The sequence below is a fragment of the Anguilla anguilla genome, chromosome 6, assembly GCF_013347855.1.
Source record: "Anguilla anguilla isolate fAngAng1 chromosome 6, fAngAng1.pri, whole genome shotgun sequence".
Taxonomy (NCBI): domain Eukaryota; kingdom Metazoa; phylum Chordata; class Actinopteri; order Anguilliformes; family Anguillidae; genus Anguilla; species Anguilla anguilla.
The window spans coordinates 39,507,875-39,529,081 of NC_049206.1; the positions used below are offsets into that span (position 1 = coordinate 39,507,875).

Genomic DNA, 21,207 nt, shown 5'->3' on the forward strand with positions numbered 1-21,207 from the left:
CACATTTGGAGACCTGACACAAAATCAATAAACACCCAATTTCCATTGCCTGGCGACGGCCGGGCCTGTAATCACACGCAGTTTCTCACAGCTTAAAAATAATCGGAGAGGACTCTAATTTGCTTATCGCCCCGCCACGAAGCGGCCTTTTTGCCTCCTGGACTTTGGGGAAGGCGCGACAAGTGTGCTTGACATTCCCTGGATCGATTGTATCTCCCCTTCGCTGTCAAGGCTGACGGAGCAAGAAAGAGATTGAATCCTAATAAAGGAGAGGAGACGTTAAAGGCTTTGTAGGGCAGGGACGCGTTATTCTATTGTTATTACACAGATAGCGCCCCCTGCCCCCAAAATCACCTCCGTGCAATCCGCGTGATTGGCAGCGGCTTGTCGTGCCTGTCTGTACGCCTCGATGCAGTTTGGTTATGGTGGCCGCAGCTGCGGCCCCGCCTGCCCGCGTCCCACCTGACACGCCGCGTACCTGTCTCTTACCAGCAGGGCGGTGCTGTGGGTTACATCGGTATGATCTACAGTATAATGCAGTTCTGCTCCTCGCACAGCGTTAAAGTGGGAGGGGGAGTCTACTTTGGCCGTAAATTAAAATGTGACTAAGCTGTGAGTTAGTCGGGAGAACTTTTCCACTGAGCACAGAAACTTCATTTAATATCTCCTTCATCTTGCCCGTCGTGCATTACATTTTCAGACAGCGTAACCGGTTGTGTTTCCACGGCGCTCTCTGTATCCCCCCTTGTGTCGGAGCACTGTCCCCAGGCTACTGTCCGCGTCCTGCCGGCATCTTAACCTCGCAAAGGCGGAAGACCGGCCTCCAGGCTGTTGATGGGATTAAGACTGTGCCGTCTGACGGGGCCATTTTAGTGGGAAACGGCCGATTATTTTCTAACGGGGGCTAAGGAACCAGCTGGGTTGGACATATTATTTGCTGCTCTTTTGCATTCAGCGAAACATTTCCTCCCTTCCGGAAACCTATCCTCCTCCACGCGTAATGTAGATTTAATGAGTAATATTGTGTTTACGGAGTTGTGTTTACAGAGGTCGACGGTTGAAACACTTCTGCAGTCTGCTCACCCTGCTGCTTGCCAATGAGCGTTTTGTATTAAGGCGGGATGAAAGCAGAGCTCCGCGCGCGGGCGGCTATCGTCAGTTACCCCCCCCCCGTCTCAGCTCCCCGGCGCCGCCGCGGAGCAGCGGTCCAAATCGTGGAGGCCTGCGTTCAGCCGTGGCGGGCCGGCGCCATCAATCCCTGTGACGCCCGCGACACCCGTGCGTGATTTCAGGGTGTGTCCGCTTGGCGGTGGCGGCGGCAGCCGGTTATAATCCACTCCTAACGAACGCACGCCGCGCAGGCGGGCGCTTTTGAAAAACGGTCCCTCTGAGCTCGGCGAGAGCGCAGCGGCGAAGCCGTAAATCAGCGAGGTGGACGGGCGTGGCACGTCCACAATACCAACCATCCCCCCCCCCCCCCCCCCCACACACACCACCCCCCCGGCCAACCCCCCACCTCAGTGATCTACAGCAACACAGGGCCGGGGTGGACGGGTGCCGGAGAGAGGGAAAGAGGGTAGGGAGGGAGGGGAAAGGATGAGAGAGTGAGGTGATGGAGGAGAGAGATATGGAAGAGAATAAGAAGCAAGGGAGAGAGAGGAGGAAGGAGAAAGAGGGGAGGAGAGAATTAAGTCTGAAAGGGTATGAAGGAATGAGGTAAGGTGGGAAGGGAGGAAGAAAACAAGGGAGTATAGAGACAGGGAATGGGTGAGAAACAGGAAGATTGGTGAAACGCAGGAGAGAGAGAAGACCATTAACAAAATGACCTTTAAGGGAAACAGTAGAAATTATCTGTTTGGATATATGGACATGTATTTGGTCATAAACAGTATATTCTATGTTCTCAATCATTATTCATGACTAAACCATAAGCCAACTATCCAAACATATGTAAACCTGAGGGCTGTAGCTATCTTAAAGGGTAATTATACCCTAGATTGCTTATGTTTTTAGCAGTAAACATATGTAATGAGCCATTTTAATCGACGCTGTTATTTCAGCAATAATCTGAAATAGTATTATTCGGCAGAAGCACTGGCAGAAAACGTTTTAAAAATGCTTTCTGCATTCCACTCTGGCCCTGCCCCTCCTTGGAGGTTCTACTATGTGATATAAATGTCAGTCGAGATATCCAGCCAGAAAATTGCTGCCACCCACAAATTTGTCAGTTTAATTTTTAATACAATTGGCTAGATTGACTGACGTTTTCAAATCTGACAAACATGACAGCCTAAACAGTCACAAAAACATGTCTTTGAAAACATTTGAAGGGAAAACTAGGCCTTGCAATTGCTGAATCTTGATTCATATTTGATCTGCTACATCTAGTTCAACAGTTCGATCCAAGTTTCTAGGGCCAGGCGCTGCTACACTTTCTTGTGTCATAGACGGAGCCCTTGTGAACCCTTGTACTGCAGACTGTGCTAAAGAAAGATCCTCAGATTTTATTTATTTATGGATGTTAGTTAGTTAGTTAGTTTTGAAAGCAGTATATCTGGAGTTAAAAATTGTTTCCTTTTTTTGTATGTGTGCCTCCTTGTCTCCTTCTGTTGCCCCTTGCCAAATAAAAGACAACGGATGACATCGTCTCATCGGCGGAATGTTCCAGCGATGACGAGGACCTTGAAGAGTGTGACTCGGGACATGCAGGTGGGAGGAGTTTGGTTCACTCTGCTTGCTCAGATGTGATTGGTTTTCGTTTGGTTTGCAACCAAGAATGTTTCCTTAAAGCATCATTCCCCCATGGAAACACAAAGTGTAACTTCATATTATGTTTGTGCACCTTTAAAAAAACTTTTTAAAGACCTTAAGCGATTTCCTTAAAGACCTTAAGCAAGTTTTATTAAAGATATCAAAAATCATAATTGCCCTTACTTCTCAAATGAATCCTTAATAATTACATTAATGTCTTTAAAGATTTTTAAAACCTCCTGATACAAGCTACACTTGTCTGTAAGGTTTCCAAAGTGGTTAACATGGCTCTGTAACTATACTAATTTTGTCCTCTCTGTATTCTAACAAGAGTGGAGACATATTTAATTGAAAAGTCCAAAATTAGTGTTGAGAGTCATGTTGTCCACATTGATGCTACAAAATGTATCATATTTGTAGATTTCTTGTGTGATTTTGACTTGTGTATATGATAGATGATACATTTTGAGGTACTTTTTTGATTTAGTGCTTCTAGCAAATTCACCTCGCAGATTAACTGCAAATGAACTGGTTATATGTTTGTTTTATTTTCATGTTTTAAGTTTAGTGTTTTAATAGAGAACAGATATCATTGAATTTCTGTGTACAGTGTTTACACACACCCACACGCACACACACACACACACACACACACACACACACACACACACATTAGTTTCTAGATGAAAGTGCTATTCAGATTTTTTCCAACCATAAATTAGATATACATATAGCAAATAATATGCATTTGATTTCTATAAATCTAGTGAAATTAACTCTTTAATACATTCAAGAAATATTTTCTTCATCTTCAAAGAATATGGGTATATCTTTTTTTATCAGTTTTAACATTAAGCTCTTAATCATTTCTATGTAATAAATGAAAATCTAATATTTTGGACACAATTCCATAATGGATGGAGCTACCACACTCTGTCAATCGCTGACTTCAGCAAAATATATCTATAATCAGTGAGTCAGTGGTGAGACACTCGATAGCTCCACCCATTTTGTGGTTCATGAAGTCTCAATTGCTAATCACAAGTCCCCGGGAAAGAGCATTTAATATGTGCACACAGTGTTTTGGGCTTAAGGGATCATTTATTGAACCTCATGGATATTATTCAAAATTCATCATGTTGAACCTCATATCTCTGGGCCATCCTTCACTGCATCATCAGAACACTAATTACTAATCAGTGTAGATAAAGCCTGCTGATTATGAAACATATGTCCATATTGCCCTCGGCCCCACAGTTTAATTCAGATTGCTCAAATATAATTCGGGACCTTTATCCCATTATCTACTCATTATCCATGTCCCTTAAATCGACCAATTACAGGCTATTATCACAGGCCATTATTTGCTTTAAAAATGTTTCAGAAATTTCCTTTCAGAATCCTTTGTGTGTTCATTTTTTTAAATTCACAGTCCCGAGGGCCCTCTGTCACATTTCATTGAAAGAGATGAAAAATAATAACCATTCAGTGCTTTCCCTTGATTGATTGTCCATACAGAATTACTTGCCTCCACCATAATTGCCTATTTGCCTTTTTATTAGACCTATAGCAGGGGGGTAATGCTTCATTTTACAGTCCCTTAAGTACTAGGTATTTACCAGGTATGTTGTAAGAATAGCACACAATTGGTTAATTACCACTGGTAAAAAAGTTAGTAAATGCTAGGAAACTAAAACTGAAATACTTAGAAACACCTCTGCTATTACCTGCTATCAGTTATCTGCTATCAGTTCAAGGGACTAGCTTGGTTACTACTAAAGTTTAGCTTGGTTATAGCCTGAGTGTAATTTGTTATTCCTAGGAAATTAGACAATACTTACTTCCTGGGGTGTCTCCAATAAATCTAAATTTCTAGGAATCACCCAATGAAACTCAGGCAATAACTAACCTTAACCTTTGATAACAGCATGATAGTCACTTGAATTGATGGTAATGGTAATGGTAATAGAGGAGGTGTTTCCAAGTATTTTAAAGAGTTTTAGTTTCTTAGTATTTACCTATTTTTTCTCTTCTTTTATCAGTGGTAATTGCTACATTATGTGCCATTTTACCACATATTTACCTGGTAAATGCCTAGTACGTATGAACCTGTGAAAGGAAACATTACCTTGCCAGGCAGAAAAGGTTGTTGAACCAGAGAGATGTCTCAATGAAGTATACTGTGCAGCCCGGCTGACTGCCAAGCATTAGGTTAATTTCCACCCCCTGCCTCCATAAAATGAATTTGAAATCACATACTTTGGCTTTGATCAGTCAACCTCCCACTGCACAAACGTCCACCACACTATCTCTAGCAGGGATCGATTTCAAGAGATTTAACAGCGGGAAGTATCAGCTTCCTAAAGCCAGTTCCGATTAAGCTCAGGCCTCAAAAGGTAAAAGGTCAATCCCATGCACTCCCGAGGTAATAACATCAATAGCTAGATCCAGTACGTAGGAAGGCTTAGTTATATACTGTGAGAGCTCTTGATCTAAAAATATATGAACATATATGATAAAAATTAGATATGAAACACACGACTGAAAAATATATACAACAACAGGCCACCCAAGCATCCAGTCAAACTGACACAGAAATTCACACCCTCATTCCGATCCTGCTTCGGTTGACATGGATATAAATGCATGACATTTATTTTTGGTCATTTTTCTATTCCTTCAAAATTTTGATTTGTTTATTTGTTTATTTTGGTCGGCATGCATGGGTACTTTCCCTCTGTTGAACTTTTAATTTGGTCTTTTTTTCTGTTGGTTGTGATTTTTTTGGTCTCTTGGGGGTTCCTTGTTTCTTTAGTGTCCTAATCTGCCCAGTTTTCCTATTAAAACATTGCTGTCGTTCTGCCTCATCTTGTACCGCATGAATTTTTGGTGGTTGAAAACATTATTTTTTCCTCTCTCTTCCTGGTTTTTTCTTTAAGTATTTGTCCCATGGGCTTCTAATGAAACATTCCCATGTTTTAATTAACAAAAACAAATTTAAAGGGCAACAAAATCTTTTCTTGCCATCGTCCCTTTTGACCTACATGTTTGTAGGCCACCCTACTCTGTCTCAAGAAAGTTGTGTGAAAGAATGATTTTTTTTTTTCCTTCCCGTTTTCATTCCTCCTTTTTCCACCCTCTTTTCCTCATGCCGTTCTGCATCTAAATGTCTTTTTTAATGCAGATGGCATAAAAAGAATTTTATTGCCACAAGAGTATATCTGTTTTTCTATTTCTTTTGTTGCTCTACGAGAGTCATTTGTGGCATGCGTTATAGAGCGTAGCTCCTACTCAACTAAACTAAAACCAAACTCCTGGTGGGTTCCATCCTCCTGTGCATGGACGTTGATTGTCATCACTGTGTGTGTTTTAGACCATAGCTCTGCATTCAGGCTAACCCCACTGGCTGTGTGCTCTTAATTGCAACTTTGGCACCCTTCTGCTCAGCAGCAGACGCTGCTGCTGACCGCCTTCTACCACTTCAGCTCTTTCTGTCTGTCAGCTTGTCTGTCGGTTTGTCTGTCTGCCTGTCTGTCCGTCTGTGTTTACGTCCTGTGTTGTCGTGATGTGAACCTGTTCTCTGTTCGTAAGAATTGTTGAATTGTCCCTTTTCCCTGTGAGGAATTCCACAAGAAGGCCACTAATTAATGAAAAGTTGTGCACCTTTTCAAACCAGCAAGTCTTGTTAAGTTGAATTTAAGTAGCTATGGGCTTCTCTTCCTCTAAAGACTGTTGAGACCAGTTTGAATTTTACTCTGAGAATATGCTGCCACTCTACCACCATGTAAGCTTTTACAACTATGTCACAGATTTATTCATACCTTATAACAAAGCAAATCCATTTGGAATAAGACCACGCATTTAAGCAGAAAGTGAATCCACAGGAGTCCGGTTTTATGGTCATATCTTTCACTTTATCAGAACAAGCTCTGCATGTCCTTTGAGGCTTAACTAGGTGAGCAACTATTACAATGATAGAAAAGCGTCGACTGTTTTAATCTATTAACTGGGTCCAATCTCCCCAAAATTAATCACTGAGCGGAAGATTCAGTACACCATAACTCATAAGATGATTATACCCCCCACACATTTAAAATAAGCTGACTGACTGGGCTGGTCGTAACGCGAGATCGTATTTAGTGCCAGAGAGTCGAACGCAGCCGGCCCGCGTGACAAGCGCTGAGGACATTAATATAAATTTGTGTCAGTTACACTTTGGGGCCCTCATCATGAGGAAAATACGTGTCACCTCCCAAGCAGAGTGAGAGCATGAAGCTGCGATTACTCAGTTAAAGACAGCTGGCCTCTTTGGTTCCGCTACATCTCAGCGGAGTCAGCACTTTTAGGTGTCTGTGAATTACCGTTCAACTGGATTCAGATGCAGGTCCCAAAGGTTATACGTAACTAGCCCCCTTCCATTTGTTGAGACTGCGTTTCGCATGCTGTAATGCAGTCATCTGGCTGTAAGATGGCGGTATAGCTCCCTCATAAAACTGGTGAGCAAATGAAACATAAATACTGGTTAAAATTTAGATAAAATTATTTTCAAAAATGACATAATTATTCTTTCTATTCTGCAGTATTCAGTATATTGTTCTATTAATACATCAGTTTTTAACTGTAGCTGACTGTAGTTTGTCAAACAATAATTTCTGGTTTGTTGTAGTAAGATCAAAGAAATACTGAATCAGAAAAGCTCCATTGACATTGCAATGCAATGAAAAGGAATGTATTTTATTAATAACTTTATAATAATTAAGAAATTGTCCTTTAAGTATTTTAATAACTATGTTAATAACATGATTGAAAAGTAATCAAACTAAACTGATTATGTTAGTCTCCCCATTACAATGTTTGCATGTCACTTTTTTATAATTCTTGTATCATGACACTTCGACTGTAATACAATGATTTCCGGAGTGAAAAAAAAGGTACTGTTTTGGTGATAAGCACTGCCTCAGCAATGTCATTTGGTTAGCCTGGCCTGAGGCCATAAATTGACATTGTGTTCTGAAAGTTTTCTGTTACAAATTTACTCGTATCCATCGGTGTAGATTGTACCGGGTGGGCACTGCTGCACGTATTTTCAAGGACAGGCTCTTTAGATGTTATCACCTCCTCCATTGGTCTCTCTCTGTCTAATTAATCACCACTAAGTGCCTTGTTGTAGGTTTCAGTCGGAGCAGCTACAGAGACACCTAGTGGATCTCAACTCAGTTACAAGAAACACATCCTACTCACCAAAAACTGGAACACGATACTTATAATGATATGAAGTCACTAGTGGACCATATCAGACATAAAGGTTGTCTTAAATGTAGGAAATGAAGGATAACAGTGGTCCTTGCTGTCAACATGCATTTCTTTAACAAATTGCATCATGTTCTGACCCAGCATGTGTGTTGTCTCAATGAACACTAAAGACAGAATGAGAAAGAGAGAGGTGAAGAAGGAAGAGAATATCGAGACATCAGACAGTATCTTTCAGAGGAGAGATGTGGAGAGCTTCAGTTTGCTGACACAAAATCCCGCATGTATTTAAACACAATAAAGTATTAAAGAGATGGATGGACTCTTACCTGAGCCGGGTTGACAAGACGTTTGCCAATATGCTGCTAGCGAGTCAGCTCCGTGCCGCCCCGGGACAGGTCTCAGATCAGCATTTAGCTGTTCCGCTCTCAGCCTGGTGAGAGGTGATCCTAATCGGGCATGGCTACAGTCAGCTAAATCAGCAGGCAGGCAGACAGGCAGGCCTCCCTATGAATTGAAACAGAGGTAGCTGATGAGCTACAAACAGTGGAAGCTAAGGGCTAGCCTTCACCTATCATCATGAGCGTTTGTTGACCATTTTACCTGATTAGAGACCAGGTTTAAATAAGGATCACCTGTTAGCTGGTAATTCCTTGTTGTCTTGGAATATGGGAGTAACTCTGCAGCGAACTTCATGTTAAAGGGGTAGTTCACCCAAAAAAAGAAATAAAGCTATGGTTCCACTCAGCCGGAGTGTTGTCTATCCATGAGATTTGATGAGTTTTCTGGATATCCGCTGCAGCTCACCCTGATACAACGGAACAAAGTTCATGTGGAACTCAAAGTGCCAAAAATGTACATTTTAAAAACTCAACTCAAAAAAATGCACTGTCAAAATATACACTCACCGGCCACTTCATTAGGTGACAGGAGTGGCACCCAGTGTGGTCTTCTGCTACTGTAGCCCATCTGCTTCAAGGTTTGACATGGTGTGTGTTCAGAGATGCTCTTCTGCATACCTCGGTTGTAACAAGTGGTTATTTGAGTTACTGTTGCCTTTCTATCAGCTCGAACCAGTCTGGCCATTCTCCTCTGACCTCTGCCATCAACAAGGCATTTTTGCCCAGAGAACTGCCACTCACTGGATATTTTCTCTTTTTCTGAACAATTTCTGTAAACCCTAGAGATGGTTGTGCATGAAAATACAGGTAGATCAGCAGTTTCTGAAATACTCAAACCAGCCCGTCTTGCACCAACAACCATGCCACATTCAACGTCACTTAAATCACCTTTCTTCCCCATTCTGATGCTTGGTTTGAACTTCAGTAGATTGTCTTGACCATGTCTACATGCCTAAATGCATTGAGTTGCTGCCACGTGATTGGCTGATTAGATATTTGCGTTAACGGGTGCAGTTTATAGTTGAACAGGTATACCTAATGAAGTGGCCAGTGAGTGTATAATGGCATGGTTACTCACAAACATCCATAGACCTTGCTTTGATCGAAAACTACTTTCTACTGAAGTATGCCAAGTTTGCCAGCTGTGCATATCCACGCAAAGTCTCGACCAAAGCACACCAGTATTCTGGGGTGGACTCTCAAATTTTAATAACAATGTTGAAACAATGTTTTAAAATAATATATTCTGTGCCCAGAATACTTGAGTGCTTTGGTTGAGACTGCTGTTCATGAGTCACCGTGTCATTATATATTTGAATATAAGAGAATTTGCCACTGATTAAATTTTTGGCACTTTGAGCATCACAAAACCCATGTCCCATTGAGGTCCATTGTATGAGGGTGAACTGCAGCAGAAAACTTGAAAACGATATAGAAAGTCAAGTTTTCTCAAAACTTGTCAAAACAAAACAAAACAAAACAAAACAATTTGGATGGAACGATTGCACTTCAGGTAAGTACAAATATAGCTTAATTTCATTTTAAGTGAACTACGCCTTTAAATCCCTTGTTACATTGGGGAAGGCAAAATGTCCCCACATATTTTTTTTTTATGAAAATGACTAATATAACCCAATCTCTCCAAAATGTTACAATTTTAAATTATGCCAGTGTACAAAGATATTGGTGCCCAGTGGAAATGAATCTAGATGTGGGTGATTCTTTTTGCAATAAGGAACACATAAGGCACCATCATAAGGCTCATTATCTTTACGATGGTGCCGGATGTTCTCTGTCTGTAGCTCTCTGGCTGGCATTTGATGGGTATAAATGCCATCTTTAATGCAACATCTCAATACTATTATATTGGTATTGCCTGCAGTATGTACTCATATCATCACTTTTGTCTCAATAGCTTTGAAGAGTACAGTCAGCTCGATCTTAGATACTGGCAAATTGATGGGAGGGACACATAGACGCAGAAACGCGTATAATTTTAAGCAGCGGTAACACTTGCGCTCAAAGTGTTTCTAAAGCGTTTCTCCTCCCCTCCAGTTATTTGTGCTGTTTTGGACAGTCAGCTACTGCACAAACACCACCTTCATGTAAGACTTATGTGAGGTGCTGTAATCAGCTGTGCCAGCCCCTTGGCCACAGCACACACGCACACACTTCCACAGCCACACACACACACACACACACACACACAGATTTTTGGGGACTTTGGATTGAAAGGGGCAATTTTTTCTCAGTGGACGGCCCCAAAAAAAAATCCTTTTCATTTTTTCCCACCGCAGCGCCCAGGTATTCGCTGACAGACAGAGTTCTGCAGAATGATCTCTTTATGGGATCAGGAAGCTGAATCGCTGACAGGTCCTGGAAATGAGTTTCAGGTCCTGAAGTGATGGTGAATGAGAGAGTGTGAGCGCCATGCCGTGCTGTCAATGGAGCGCCAAATGTATGATCTGGTGCGGAATGCACGGCTGTACTTTGAGAACGATGCAGCAGCAGCAGCAATTGTAGTAGTAGCAGCAGTACCAGTAACAGTAGCAGCAGTAGCACTAGCAGTAGTAGCAGCAGTAGCAGCAGTAGTAATAGTAGCAGCAATAGCAGTACCAGCAGAAGCAGTAACAGTAATAGCAGGAACAGTACCAGCAGCAATAGCAGTAGAGACAGCAGTAACAGTTGCAGAAGTAATAACAGTAGTAGCTGCAATAACAGGTCTAGCAGTAGCAGCAGCAGTAACAGTAATAGCAGTAGCAGCACCAGTAATAGTAATAGCAGTAGCAGCAGCAGTAACAGTAATAGCAGTAGAAACAACAGTAACAGCAGTAATAACGGTAGCAGCAGAAATAATAGTAACAGCAGTAGCGGTTAAAGCAGCAGTAGCAGCATCAGCATTAAGAATAGCAGCCTAGTAGCAGTAATGGAAGGTGTATTAGTAGAAGTTTACCAGGATTACTGTGGTTTGAATGTTCATTAACTATAAATAGAGCATAGACTGTCAGATAAAACATAAAAGAGCCAGCACTATTCATGGACTGTGACTGCTTTGGCTGATGTGTCAGTCATATCTTTAGCCCATCTAGTAGTAAAAACATAGTGCTGCTGTTGCTCTAGGGAGGTGAATCATTCATTCAGTAAGGGAGCAAGTGGTTTTAGGATAACTTATTCGCAGACAAGTGTCGACATGTATTGTTCTTCAGAAGGGTTAACGGTAGTTGGATTGGTTCGCAAGCCCACTAAATCAAAATGGAACCTTGATGCTATGAAAGTGTCTGATATGTTCACTGACACAGGCTGAAATTACACCGCAGGGCAAACAGCAGGTGAGGGCGTCCCCCGCCCAATCACCGTCCACTACAGGGATACCTGTCTGCTCAACAGCTGAGAACATAAACTCAGTTCAAATCGGGTGACTTTTAAAAGGGTGCAGATTGCGCCAAAGATCCTTGTTTCCCCCTTGACACTGATATTAAGTTTGTGCTTTGTGATTAGGCTTTTGGCTTTAATTTGGCTCTCGTCGTTCTGCTGTGCAAACAGCACTGCTGTGAAGGATGACTCTAATCTATTTCCTTCCTGTCTCCCAGGTGGCAGAATAAGCACAAATTGTGTAAGCAGTTCAAATACTTAAAATACTGAAATTGTGTACACAGCTGAAACACTTCTAAAGTCTCTGGGGCAGGGTGGAGGTGGGACTGGGCAGCTTGAAAACAACCCAAATTCAACTCCTGCAATTACTGTCAATAAATGTATGCGTGCAAAATAACAGGCTTTACTCTCCAGCACAAAGTGTAACGGATAGGGGAAAAAAATAAATAAATTACTGATGATAATCGTCCTCAGCGCTCGGAGAGATTACCAAAGAGCCAAGGATACGCTGGCGTTTAAAAGACAGCGGTTGAAAACAATAGAGGAGCCCACTGTTTTGCACCTTGAGCTTATTCACTTTTACATTTGGTGATGAATCTATCTGAAAATGGCGCATGACAGCATGCTGGGTTCTAGGCGGGAAGCACTCCGTCTCCCTGTGACTTTAATCGCATCAGGAATGGGATATCAGCTTGCCGCCGTTAATATAGAGAACACAGAGTCCAGCTCAGTGAGACATGCAGAGATTTGGGTCAGATACTGTGTATGTTTAGGATACACCATTTCTCTTTCTTTTACCAAAAACCTATGTTTGCTCGGAATTCGCTTTGTTAAAAAACAATATTGTACTTTTTTAATCGTGCCAAATGGAAAGAGTGAAACCTCCTGTCGTGGCTGAGGACCACCATTCAAAAAAGTGAGTTGAAGTAGTTATGCTTTCAAACTGCATGCCCTTGAAAATGAAAGCACATCTGAACATTGCTTAAAATGATTTATAGTGGGAGGAAAATAAATGTATTATTGAGATGGTCTGGGTCAACGCTTAAGACAGCTCTCCACAACGCCGAGCACAAAAGCAATCATCTTCCTCAGAAGCACCTCAAAAGTACCCCAGGTGTCCACTCTCATGGATGCAAAAGAATCTGCATCTGCAGCATTTCTATGGCAGCTTAAAAATGATTTGCTAATTAATGATGTGTAGCTCAAAGCACTCCTTCCATACATTAAATTGAAAGCAAATCCAAACACACAAAATAAACACATTAAAATTCATGCTGTTTCCACAATTTCGAAAAGCTGTGAAATTTGAGCCTTGATAGATGCCTGCCAAGAAATGGTTGCCTGGTTTTAAAAATAGAAGTGTGCACTTTAAAGTCAGTTTCAAGCCAAACTTTTGCCCCATTCCTCTAAGCCTGTAGTAGCATACAGCCTTGGCTTGTTTGATGCGATAACACAGTTCATGTATCAGGAAAACTAACTAACCTGGCTGAAGAGAAATAAGCAAAACCCTGACATTCAGTGTACAAAGGCCACAACAAAGGATCATTTGAAAGATTAAAGGGCCTTCAAAAACACTGCAGAAATTCTGTCCTGCTTTGAGATTTGGCCTGAATAACACATTAATGTGTACCCACTTGTATTACTTACAAGACCGAGCCCCAGTGCTTCAAGTAGAAATAGAAGAAAACTTTAAAAAGTCTGAAAGGTGTTCATGTTTGAAGTCACCACTGAACCCATGACCCGGACAGAATGCTTCTGCCCTCATGAGCCTGTAATTATACAATCCTACAACTACAAATCCTCCTGTTAGAAAGTGTGCAATATGTCAGATTAAGGACAACTTGTGATTTTGCTAAAGAATACATTCGATCAGTCATTGCTAGAATTTTCAGTCTGTAGCAGTTGACATTATTAGCTTATGTAACCTGTATGTGAATAGAATAAACTCTGAACTGGAGAGAGGGGCTGGATCCATAGACCAATGGAGTGGCAGCATACAGAACTTTCAAAAAAGCTCAAAGTTAATGTCTGTAAACACACTTTTCCTTTGTGCCTGAATATAATAGTTTCCTTTGCTAACCGCTTATAGGCAGCCTTAAATTTGTATTTCCAGAAAAGACGTATAATTGCACTGGAAATAAATATGAATTTCAGAAACCAGTCAAGAGTAACAGCATATGTTCTTTAACCGTGACCGAGCCTGGTTAGTCTCAGAACACCTGACAATTTTATTCCCATACCCTCATGGAACTATGAGCCTGACGACACATGGGTTGATTTGAGATTTCGGGAATGAGCTTTGCTAATAAATGAATGGTCAGTTACTTCTGCCAAATCAGGATCTCGTGTAGATGGGGTGCCAATTTGAGGTAGTGATTCAAGCAAACTCAGATTCTCTCAGAATCTCTCAGATTAAAACTTTTTCTCCCTGTATGCATTAGAGAGAATAATCTGAGTAATAATGGTCCTGAATCCAGTCTCCTGCTGTTCTTGTTAATAGACTGAAGATAGACATCGCATCCCTCATTTTTTCAAAAGAGACGTAATCTCCTCTCCCCATAGACAAGCTGTTTACACATACATGACACGCAAGTGATGTTGCTAGCATGCAGCTCATGTTGGGGGAGCTTATATATATATTATATCACAATGTAACAGCTTTATTAGGCCCAGTTATAGTCCAGTGAAATGGCAAAGTAATCTGGATTTAGAGTTCATATTGAGTTCTAGCTTCAGCAAGACAACTGTTAACAACACCTTGTGCCCTCTTGTGGACTTTCTAAAGACACTGTGTACAACTGTTCAACCAGAGGCTGCAGGCAGTGCAGTGACATTAACGTTAAAATGCCAAGTGTTCCGGCTATCATAAATCAACCCAAAAGATATGATGACTGTGAAGTTCATCTGATCTAAAGAAACAAGCCATAAAGACTTGATCTGATATGTGGGTATTATACGTACAGGATTTTCTTTTTGAGTTGTTTACATGATTCCACATTGGATTGCCTTGCTGACAGGTCTGACAGCCATTGGTTGAACTTTGCCCTCTGAACTTTTAACCTTACTTGACCTCCTAACTTCCTCCTTTACCCCCCAGCTTGCTGTACTCTTCTACTTTCCCTAAATGCAACTTACTTAAAGCATGCAACAGCCTCTCTGAATAGCTAAAATTCCAGTTTTCAGCTAATTTTCCAGAATGCTAATCTTTCAAAACTACTGAAGGATGATAATTGTAAAACTCTTCATAACAGAAATATTTGTTATTTACACACATGACGGAGGGGGCAGACAACAATCTGATCTACTCCCTCTCGTCTGTGTTTTAGTGTGTGTGCCTTCTATTGGTTGGTTATTTCTGACAGTGTGTGGAAAAGGTCATTTATTTTTGTTGTTTCTTTTTACTGCTAATTTATGCTATACATAAACTGTCTATAGTATAGATTATATCAATCTTTTTCAAAATTAATAAATCTATGGCTTTACCTTTAAATTCAGAAATCGGAAATTAGGCATTATTATTATTATTATTATTATTATTATTGTATTTGAATGATATACTGTACATGCAAATGAGGCACATCCAAAAGCACTGTAAATAACTTTTATTTAAATAATAAAAATTATGTATTTAAACAATCCAAAGAACAGCCCATATCACTTTCAGCAAAGGGGGCTCCAGATCTCTGTCTACCTTTTTGTGTACCTCTCTGTTACCCATTTCTGATTAAAAGTCTAAACTGTAAAGGATGGCATGGCGCTGAAGTTGCAGTTTAGGGTTGGTGAGACTGTATGTGATAGAGTTGTGTTATTATTTTTCTTTGGGTAGATGGGCATGTATATGCTCATTGTCTGTTTGTGTATTCCCATCCCTTCCTTACAGCCAAAAGCTCTAATGCTGCCCAGCCGCTTCCTTCTGCCTTAACATGGACATGGCAACTGACTTACACATTCACCCTCATCTCTGTCATCTCCAATGTAGTGTGTTCATAGGCCCGATACCCCACCCCACCACCACCACCACCACCAATTCTCCCCTTACTCTCCTCTTTAGCAGTGTTACAATATGTACAGCCATCCATTCACCCCAAACTAAAGACAAAATGACACAAAAAATTTAAAAATTTAAGCAATTTGATTAGATATTAATGAGAAAAGGAAAGAGAGCTGGAGATGTACAGGTTTTTGTAACATCCAACTTATGTATTGGAAGAAGAGACATTTTTTTTTTTCGAGAAAAGAAGGGTTAAATTTACTCTCCATGTTTTGTGATGTGGATGTATGTGTTGTTGCCTTCCTGTATAATTCTGTCTAAAAAGCACACATTAAACAAAAGCTATAAATTGCTAAATGAATTTTAACAGCAATCTAACTATGCTTGTCCAAGAGCATTCTTACACAACTTTCTTTTGTAAATTTTTTTTTTCTTCATGCCAAAATCATGCGGGCAATTTGTTGATGTAAGTTGACAAAAATTATGGTATGCTTTCTTCCTTTGATAAGTTTTTTCGTAGGCTGTTATGATTTTCCAAGCTGACTTGTTTTCTGTTTTATAGACTAATACTTTTCTTTTTTCCTTTTTTTAAATATCTAACTGTGCCTTTTAGTTTCTGAATGTCTAAAGTAATGTTTGCTGTACGTGTGAGTGCTAAATAATGTTTTAACCACGTGTTTGCTTTTGTTTTAGTTTCCTTTTAATTATTTTGTATTTGCATTGACGTTCAGTGCTCTCGGTGTTTGCAAGCCTTATAAGTGTGTGGCACCACCATGGCAAAGGAATTTTGGTAGCTTCAATGGCTTCCTGAATGTTCCATTTACTTCCCAAGAACACAAAGCACCAGAGGGTGACATCACAGTATGAAGTGTACTATACCCACATTTGAAACCCTGAACATGAAGACACACGCCCTCTGTAACAAAAAAAAACAAAAACAGTTCAGACTACTCAATATTCCAAGCTTGCTTCACAATTTATTTGCGTTTTGAGCTTCACTTAGATTTTTACATTTTGATTTTTGAATTTTTATTGTTTTGCCAATGAATATTAATTTGTTTAAAAAACTTACATTTCATTGTTAGTAAAACTTCAAACTCAATTTTACATTTTTCTAACAATGAAATTTCTGAAAAGAACAATGAATTTCAGTGGGCATAATGATTTAAAAATCTAATTTAAGCTCAGAATGAAAAAAAAATTGTGAAGCAAGTTGCCTTGAAATATTGAATATTGAATATTCTTTTTTTTTTACAGTAGACTTGCACTTTTGAGCCATTTTGTTTTTGAAGGACCAGACACTGAATGTGCTCTGCTTTACGAGTGCCTCTTGAATTAGTGATGTCATCTCCTGCATTTTCCAGAGCAGTGCTACTCAAGACCAACGTGCACACCATGCAAGATTCACATCTGCTATTTCCTAATTTTCACATCCGCAACATCAACAGGACTCCAGGAGTTTTTAATCAGTACAAGAGCCCTTGCATTTTTGTCAGTGACTAGTTTTGAATTTAAAAATAAGTCCCTGGGAAGAATATCATCAGTCTTGTGCTGCTTTACAAAGTGAGCCAAATGGAGATGTACAGAGACATTCCTCAGTCAAATATCTGTCCAATTTTGACTCCCTGACTTGTGTGTCCAGCAATATGCCCCTGTGCCAGCTATAACCAGGTGTCCTATTGGACAACATAATTAGTCACTGGCAACAAACAGTATCCCCAAGCCATTAGTGTTTCCCTTTGCCAGTCAGGCACCTGCTTGAGCTTGGTCAGTTGTGCAGTTCTCTGATGCACTAACTGTACAGCTCAGCTAGTGTGTGGAGTGTATTTTCTCCTGTGCTGATTAAGCCAATGCAGGGATGGGAGGAGCCCTCAGATGCAATTGGGCATTCCAAAATCAGACGAGAAACAGGAATGGAAAAAAGCTCACTCCTGCAGCTGACAATGCACATGCCTGTGAAAGTGCTGTATGTACACACACACGCATGTGCAGGCACGCACGCACACATGCATACATGCACACACGTATACTGTACACATACACACACACAAGTACACATACACACACGCACATGCACACGCACATATCCATACACGCAAGCACACATTCAGAATAAAAAGATGAACATTCAGCTGTCATTGAACTGTCTGGGGACACCCTGCCATTTTGGTAGCTGTAAAAGAACAGTCAAAAGGTGGGAGGCCTGGGTAATTTGGGGAGCCAGTCAGTCTTACTGTCCTGTTACCGTGCCCCATACATGTCACTTCCTTAGATTTACTGGTGCCTTGATACACCAAGCCAACTAACTTCAATGCAGCAGGATGTATAAACCTTGAAATGATGCTGAATAACTCCAGTACAATCCATTCAGCACCATTATTGTGACAACTTAAAGATGTGCACAGACTAACAGAGGGAATTTTAAATGCAAAAGATTCTGTACTCCGGTTCGATGACTACTATAGCAGCTGATCCCTTGTTATTCCTGTATTGACTAGTAGTACGCACAGAATTACCAGAATTACAGTAAAGACTTTGTAACTGTAGTTATCAGACTCAGTTACTGAGTCAAATGACCAGATCACCCATCTATGTGCACGGTATATGGCTTAATACTATATACTGCGTATACTTTGTTCAACACCATTAAGATGGTTATTTCTACTGGTTAGTTTCAGTAAAATTCTTCAAGAATTCACAATGTCAACATGAAATTTACATAAAACAATGCAGGCTTTAAAAGGATAGTTCACTTTCTGTGTATTTGATATTGTTTCAGTTTTGGTTTATGGTACCCATTTGTGCTTGACTAATAAAGGATATTAGTTAGATCGTCATAGAAGTTTGTTGACCTGCCAGCTTTACAATGGCAGGTATAGGGCATTTCAGGGCATTGTCTAAAGCAAGAAGACACACTGCAAGTAAAACCAAAGCAGCTCTAACAGCAATGTTAAGATGTTCTACTTATGAAATGATTTCATAGTATTCACAATTATAAACATAAATACTAGCTTTTATATTATGCTGGACTTATTTCCTTGAGTCTCAAAATAATAGTGAATTTTTTATTTTTATTTTGAAGAATAACAAAATATATTTTCTAGCTTTAACCCATAGATCCCTGAATGCCTTTCACCTGCCTTGTAAAATTGACGGTTTATCAGAAATATCCAAAATGTACTTTATCACACACACATCTGGGCCAATTAAAAACATACACTAAAACTGAAATAACATCAAAAAAATCCCAGAAAGTGAACTAGCCCTTTAAGGCAGTGTTGGCAATGGATCCATAAGCTTGGGCCTGGATTCAATCAACATTTATCCTTTTTTTATTTGTCCTTGAAATTAAAGTGTTCTTTTCCACAAACAAAGTTTACTGAGTTCAGCAGTCACCGAAGTTACCTTGCCCAACTGTGTTTGTGGATGTAAAAGGAATACTGGGATTTATTTGTAGGTCAAGGTTAAGTACAACTGTTGATTGAATCCAGGCCTTGCATCCAGACATGCATGCATACACACGATGGCTGTACCTCCTGTCTCCAGCCGTAATTACATCATAGTTAATTAGCAAACACACCTGGATGCAATCAAAACATTCAGAAAGGTCATTTTGGTGGTTGCTGGAACTCATAATCTGTGTTTCCATTGATCGAATGTAGGCCACAGGCAACCCTGTGCCATATCAGATCAAATATGCAGTCAACAGGAGTCTGAAGACTCAAAGTCAGCATTCGATGACAGATGGATTCTGTCCCTGAAAGTGTAGCAAATGGTGATATTCCCTAGTCTGCAGCTAGCGATTGGTGGCTTGGGCAGAGCTGTTGCTTGGCTACATCGCACCCCATATTTCTGGCTCACCCTCTTATATCCCCTAAAGCCTTTTGATGCAATGTAGCACTGTTTTGATTTCTTTTTTCTTTATTATGCTTTAATTCATTTTGTGATTCAGTCTTGTATGGTTCTGATTTACATTGAAAGTTTTTAATTTAAGCTTTGTTACATATATATTTTATTTCCTTGTTGGTTTGTTGGGTTGTTTTTGTTTATGTATGTATTCAAATGGGTTTAAGATGAAAACCTGTTTCTAATATGTATTTTTCTTTCTTTCAACCCTAGGAGGTGAACTAGTAATCCCTGTACTCGTGGAAGACCCTGTAGACACCCCCCCCATAGCAACCCGTACCCCCTCCATCCCCCTTCCCCCGACCCTCCGTCCCCTCCTCACCGTTATCGACACCACCAAAGAGCCCTTGCTCCTGGCGACGGCGGCGGGGTTTCCATGCTTGTCGGACCAAGGCGATGCTTGTATTGATGGTGATGGTGATGATAATGGTGCTGATGATAATGATGATGATGATGATGATGATGGCATGGTGGTGTCTGGGTTTGGCTCTGGGGAAGCGTTCGACTCTAGCCTGCCCCCCACAGATGACGAAGATTTTTTCACCACCTTCTCCCTGGTAACAGATAAGACCTTGTCCACGTCGGCCTTCGAAGGAGGCTACAAAGCACAGGCGCCCAAGTGGGAGGCCAAGGACTTTAGGCCAAACAAGGGCTCCGTCACGCCTCCGCCCCCCGAGCCGAGGGGCTCCACCTCCTCGTCCTCCGCGCGCGACGCTCCGCCCAAGCTGCCCGCCGGGAAAATGAACAACCGCGAGCTGAAGCCGCAGCCGGACGTGGTGCTGCTCCCCCTGCCCACCTCCTTTGACACAGACAGCACCAAGCCCAAGGGCACGGTGATAACCTCCCCCATGTTTCGCAACGTGCCCACGGCGAACCCCACGCAGTCGGGCGTCCGGCGCATTCCGGGGGCCTCCGAGGTGGTCCGCGAGTCCAGCAGCACCACCGGGATGGTCGTGGGCATAGTGTCCGCGGCCGCCCTCTGCATCCTAATCCTCCTGTACGCCATGTACAAGTACAGGAACCGGGACGAGGGCTCGTACCAGGTGGACGAAACGCGGAACTACATTAGCAACTCGGCCCAGACGAACGGCATTGTGGTGAAGGACAAGCCGCAAAGCGCCAAAGGCAGCAGCAAAAGACCGAAAGACAAGGACAAAGAATATTATGTGTAAAAATAAATAAATAACATACGTAAAATGTAAAAAAAATAATAATAAATACACAAAAATATTTAAAATAAAAACAGAACTATGCTATGGAACGATTACACACCGGGATTTGTGGTCTGAAGGAGAAAATCAACCCAAAAACTTTTTTTGGCGTGAACGACAAAATGTACTGTATTATAAAGCACACTTACTATTGTAAGGATATAGATGGTGAAGGCTGACAGTGGCTCTGGTACTCCTTTGTCTGGGTGGGAGAAGTCATGGATGTAGAAAATTTTACAGCTACATCATTATCCTGGGTGACTTTGAGAGCCGTGTGGTCCTTGGCGTGAGTCCTTGTTTCTCGTACCCCTGTAAAAGAAACAAT

At 41.1% G+C, this 21,207-nt stretch overlaps 1 protein-coding gene across 19 annotated transcripts in view; it reads left to right on the top strand.

Annotated features, from left to right (window-relative positions):
• Window positions 1-20,958, top strand: part of LOC118229641 (neurexin-3a-like) — a 325,684-nt gene extending 304,726 nt beyond the window's left edge. For 14 of the 19 annotated variants that reach the window (XM_035421791.1, XM_035421793.1, XM_035421788.1 and 11 more), the window contains 2 exons: window positions 2,631-2,709; window positions 19,885-20,958. In XM_035421791.1, the coding sequence (XP_035277682.1) occupies window positions 2,631-2,709; window positions 19,885-20,843 (1,038 nt within the window). In that variant the 3' untranslated portion in view covers window positions 20,844-20,958. Of the gene's footprint in view, window positions 1-2,630; window positions 2,710-15,654; window positions 16,232-19,884 lie in introns of all 19 variants that reach the window. The other 5 variants (XM_035421795.1, XM_035421796.1, XM_035421797.1 and 2 more) reach the window with 2 other exon arrangements.
• The last annotated feature ends 249 nt before the right edge of the window (window positions 20,959-21,207 follow it).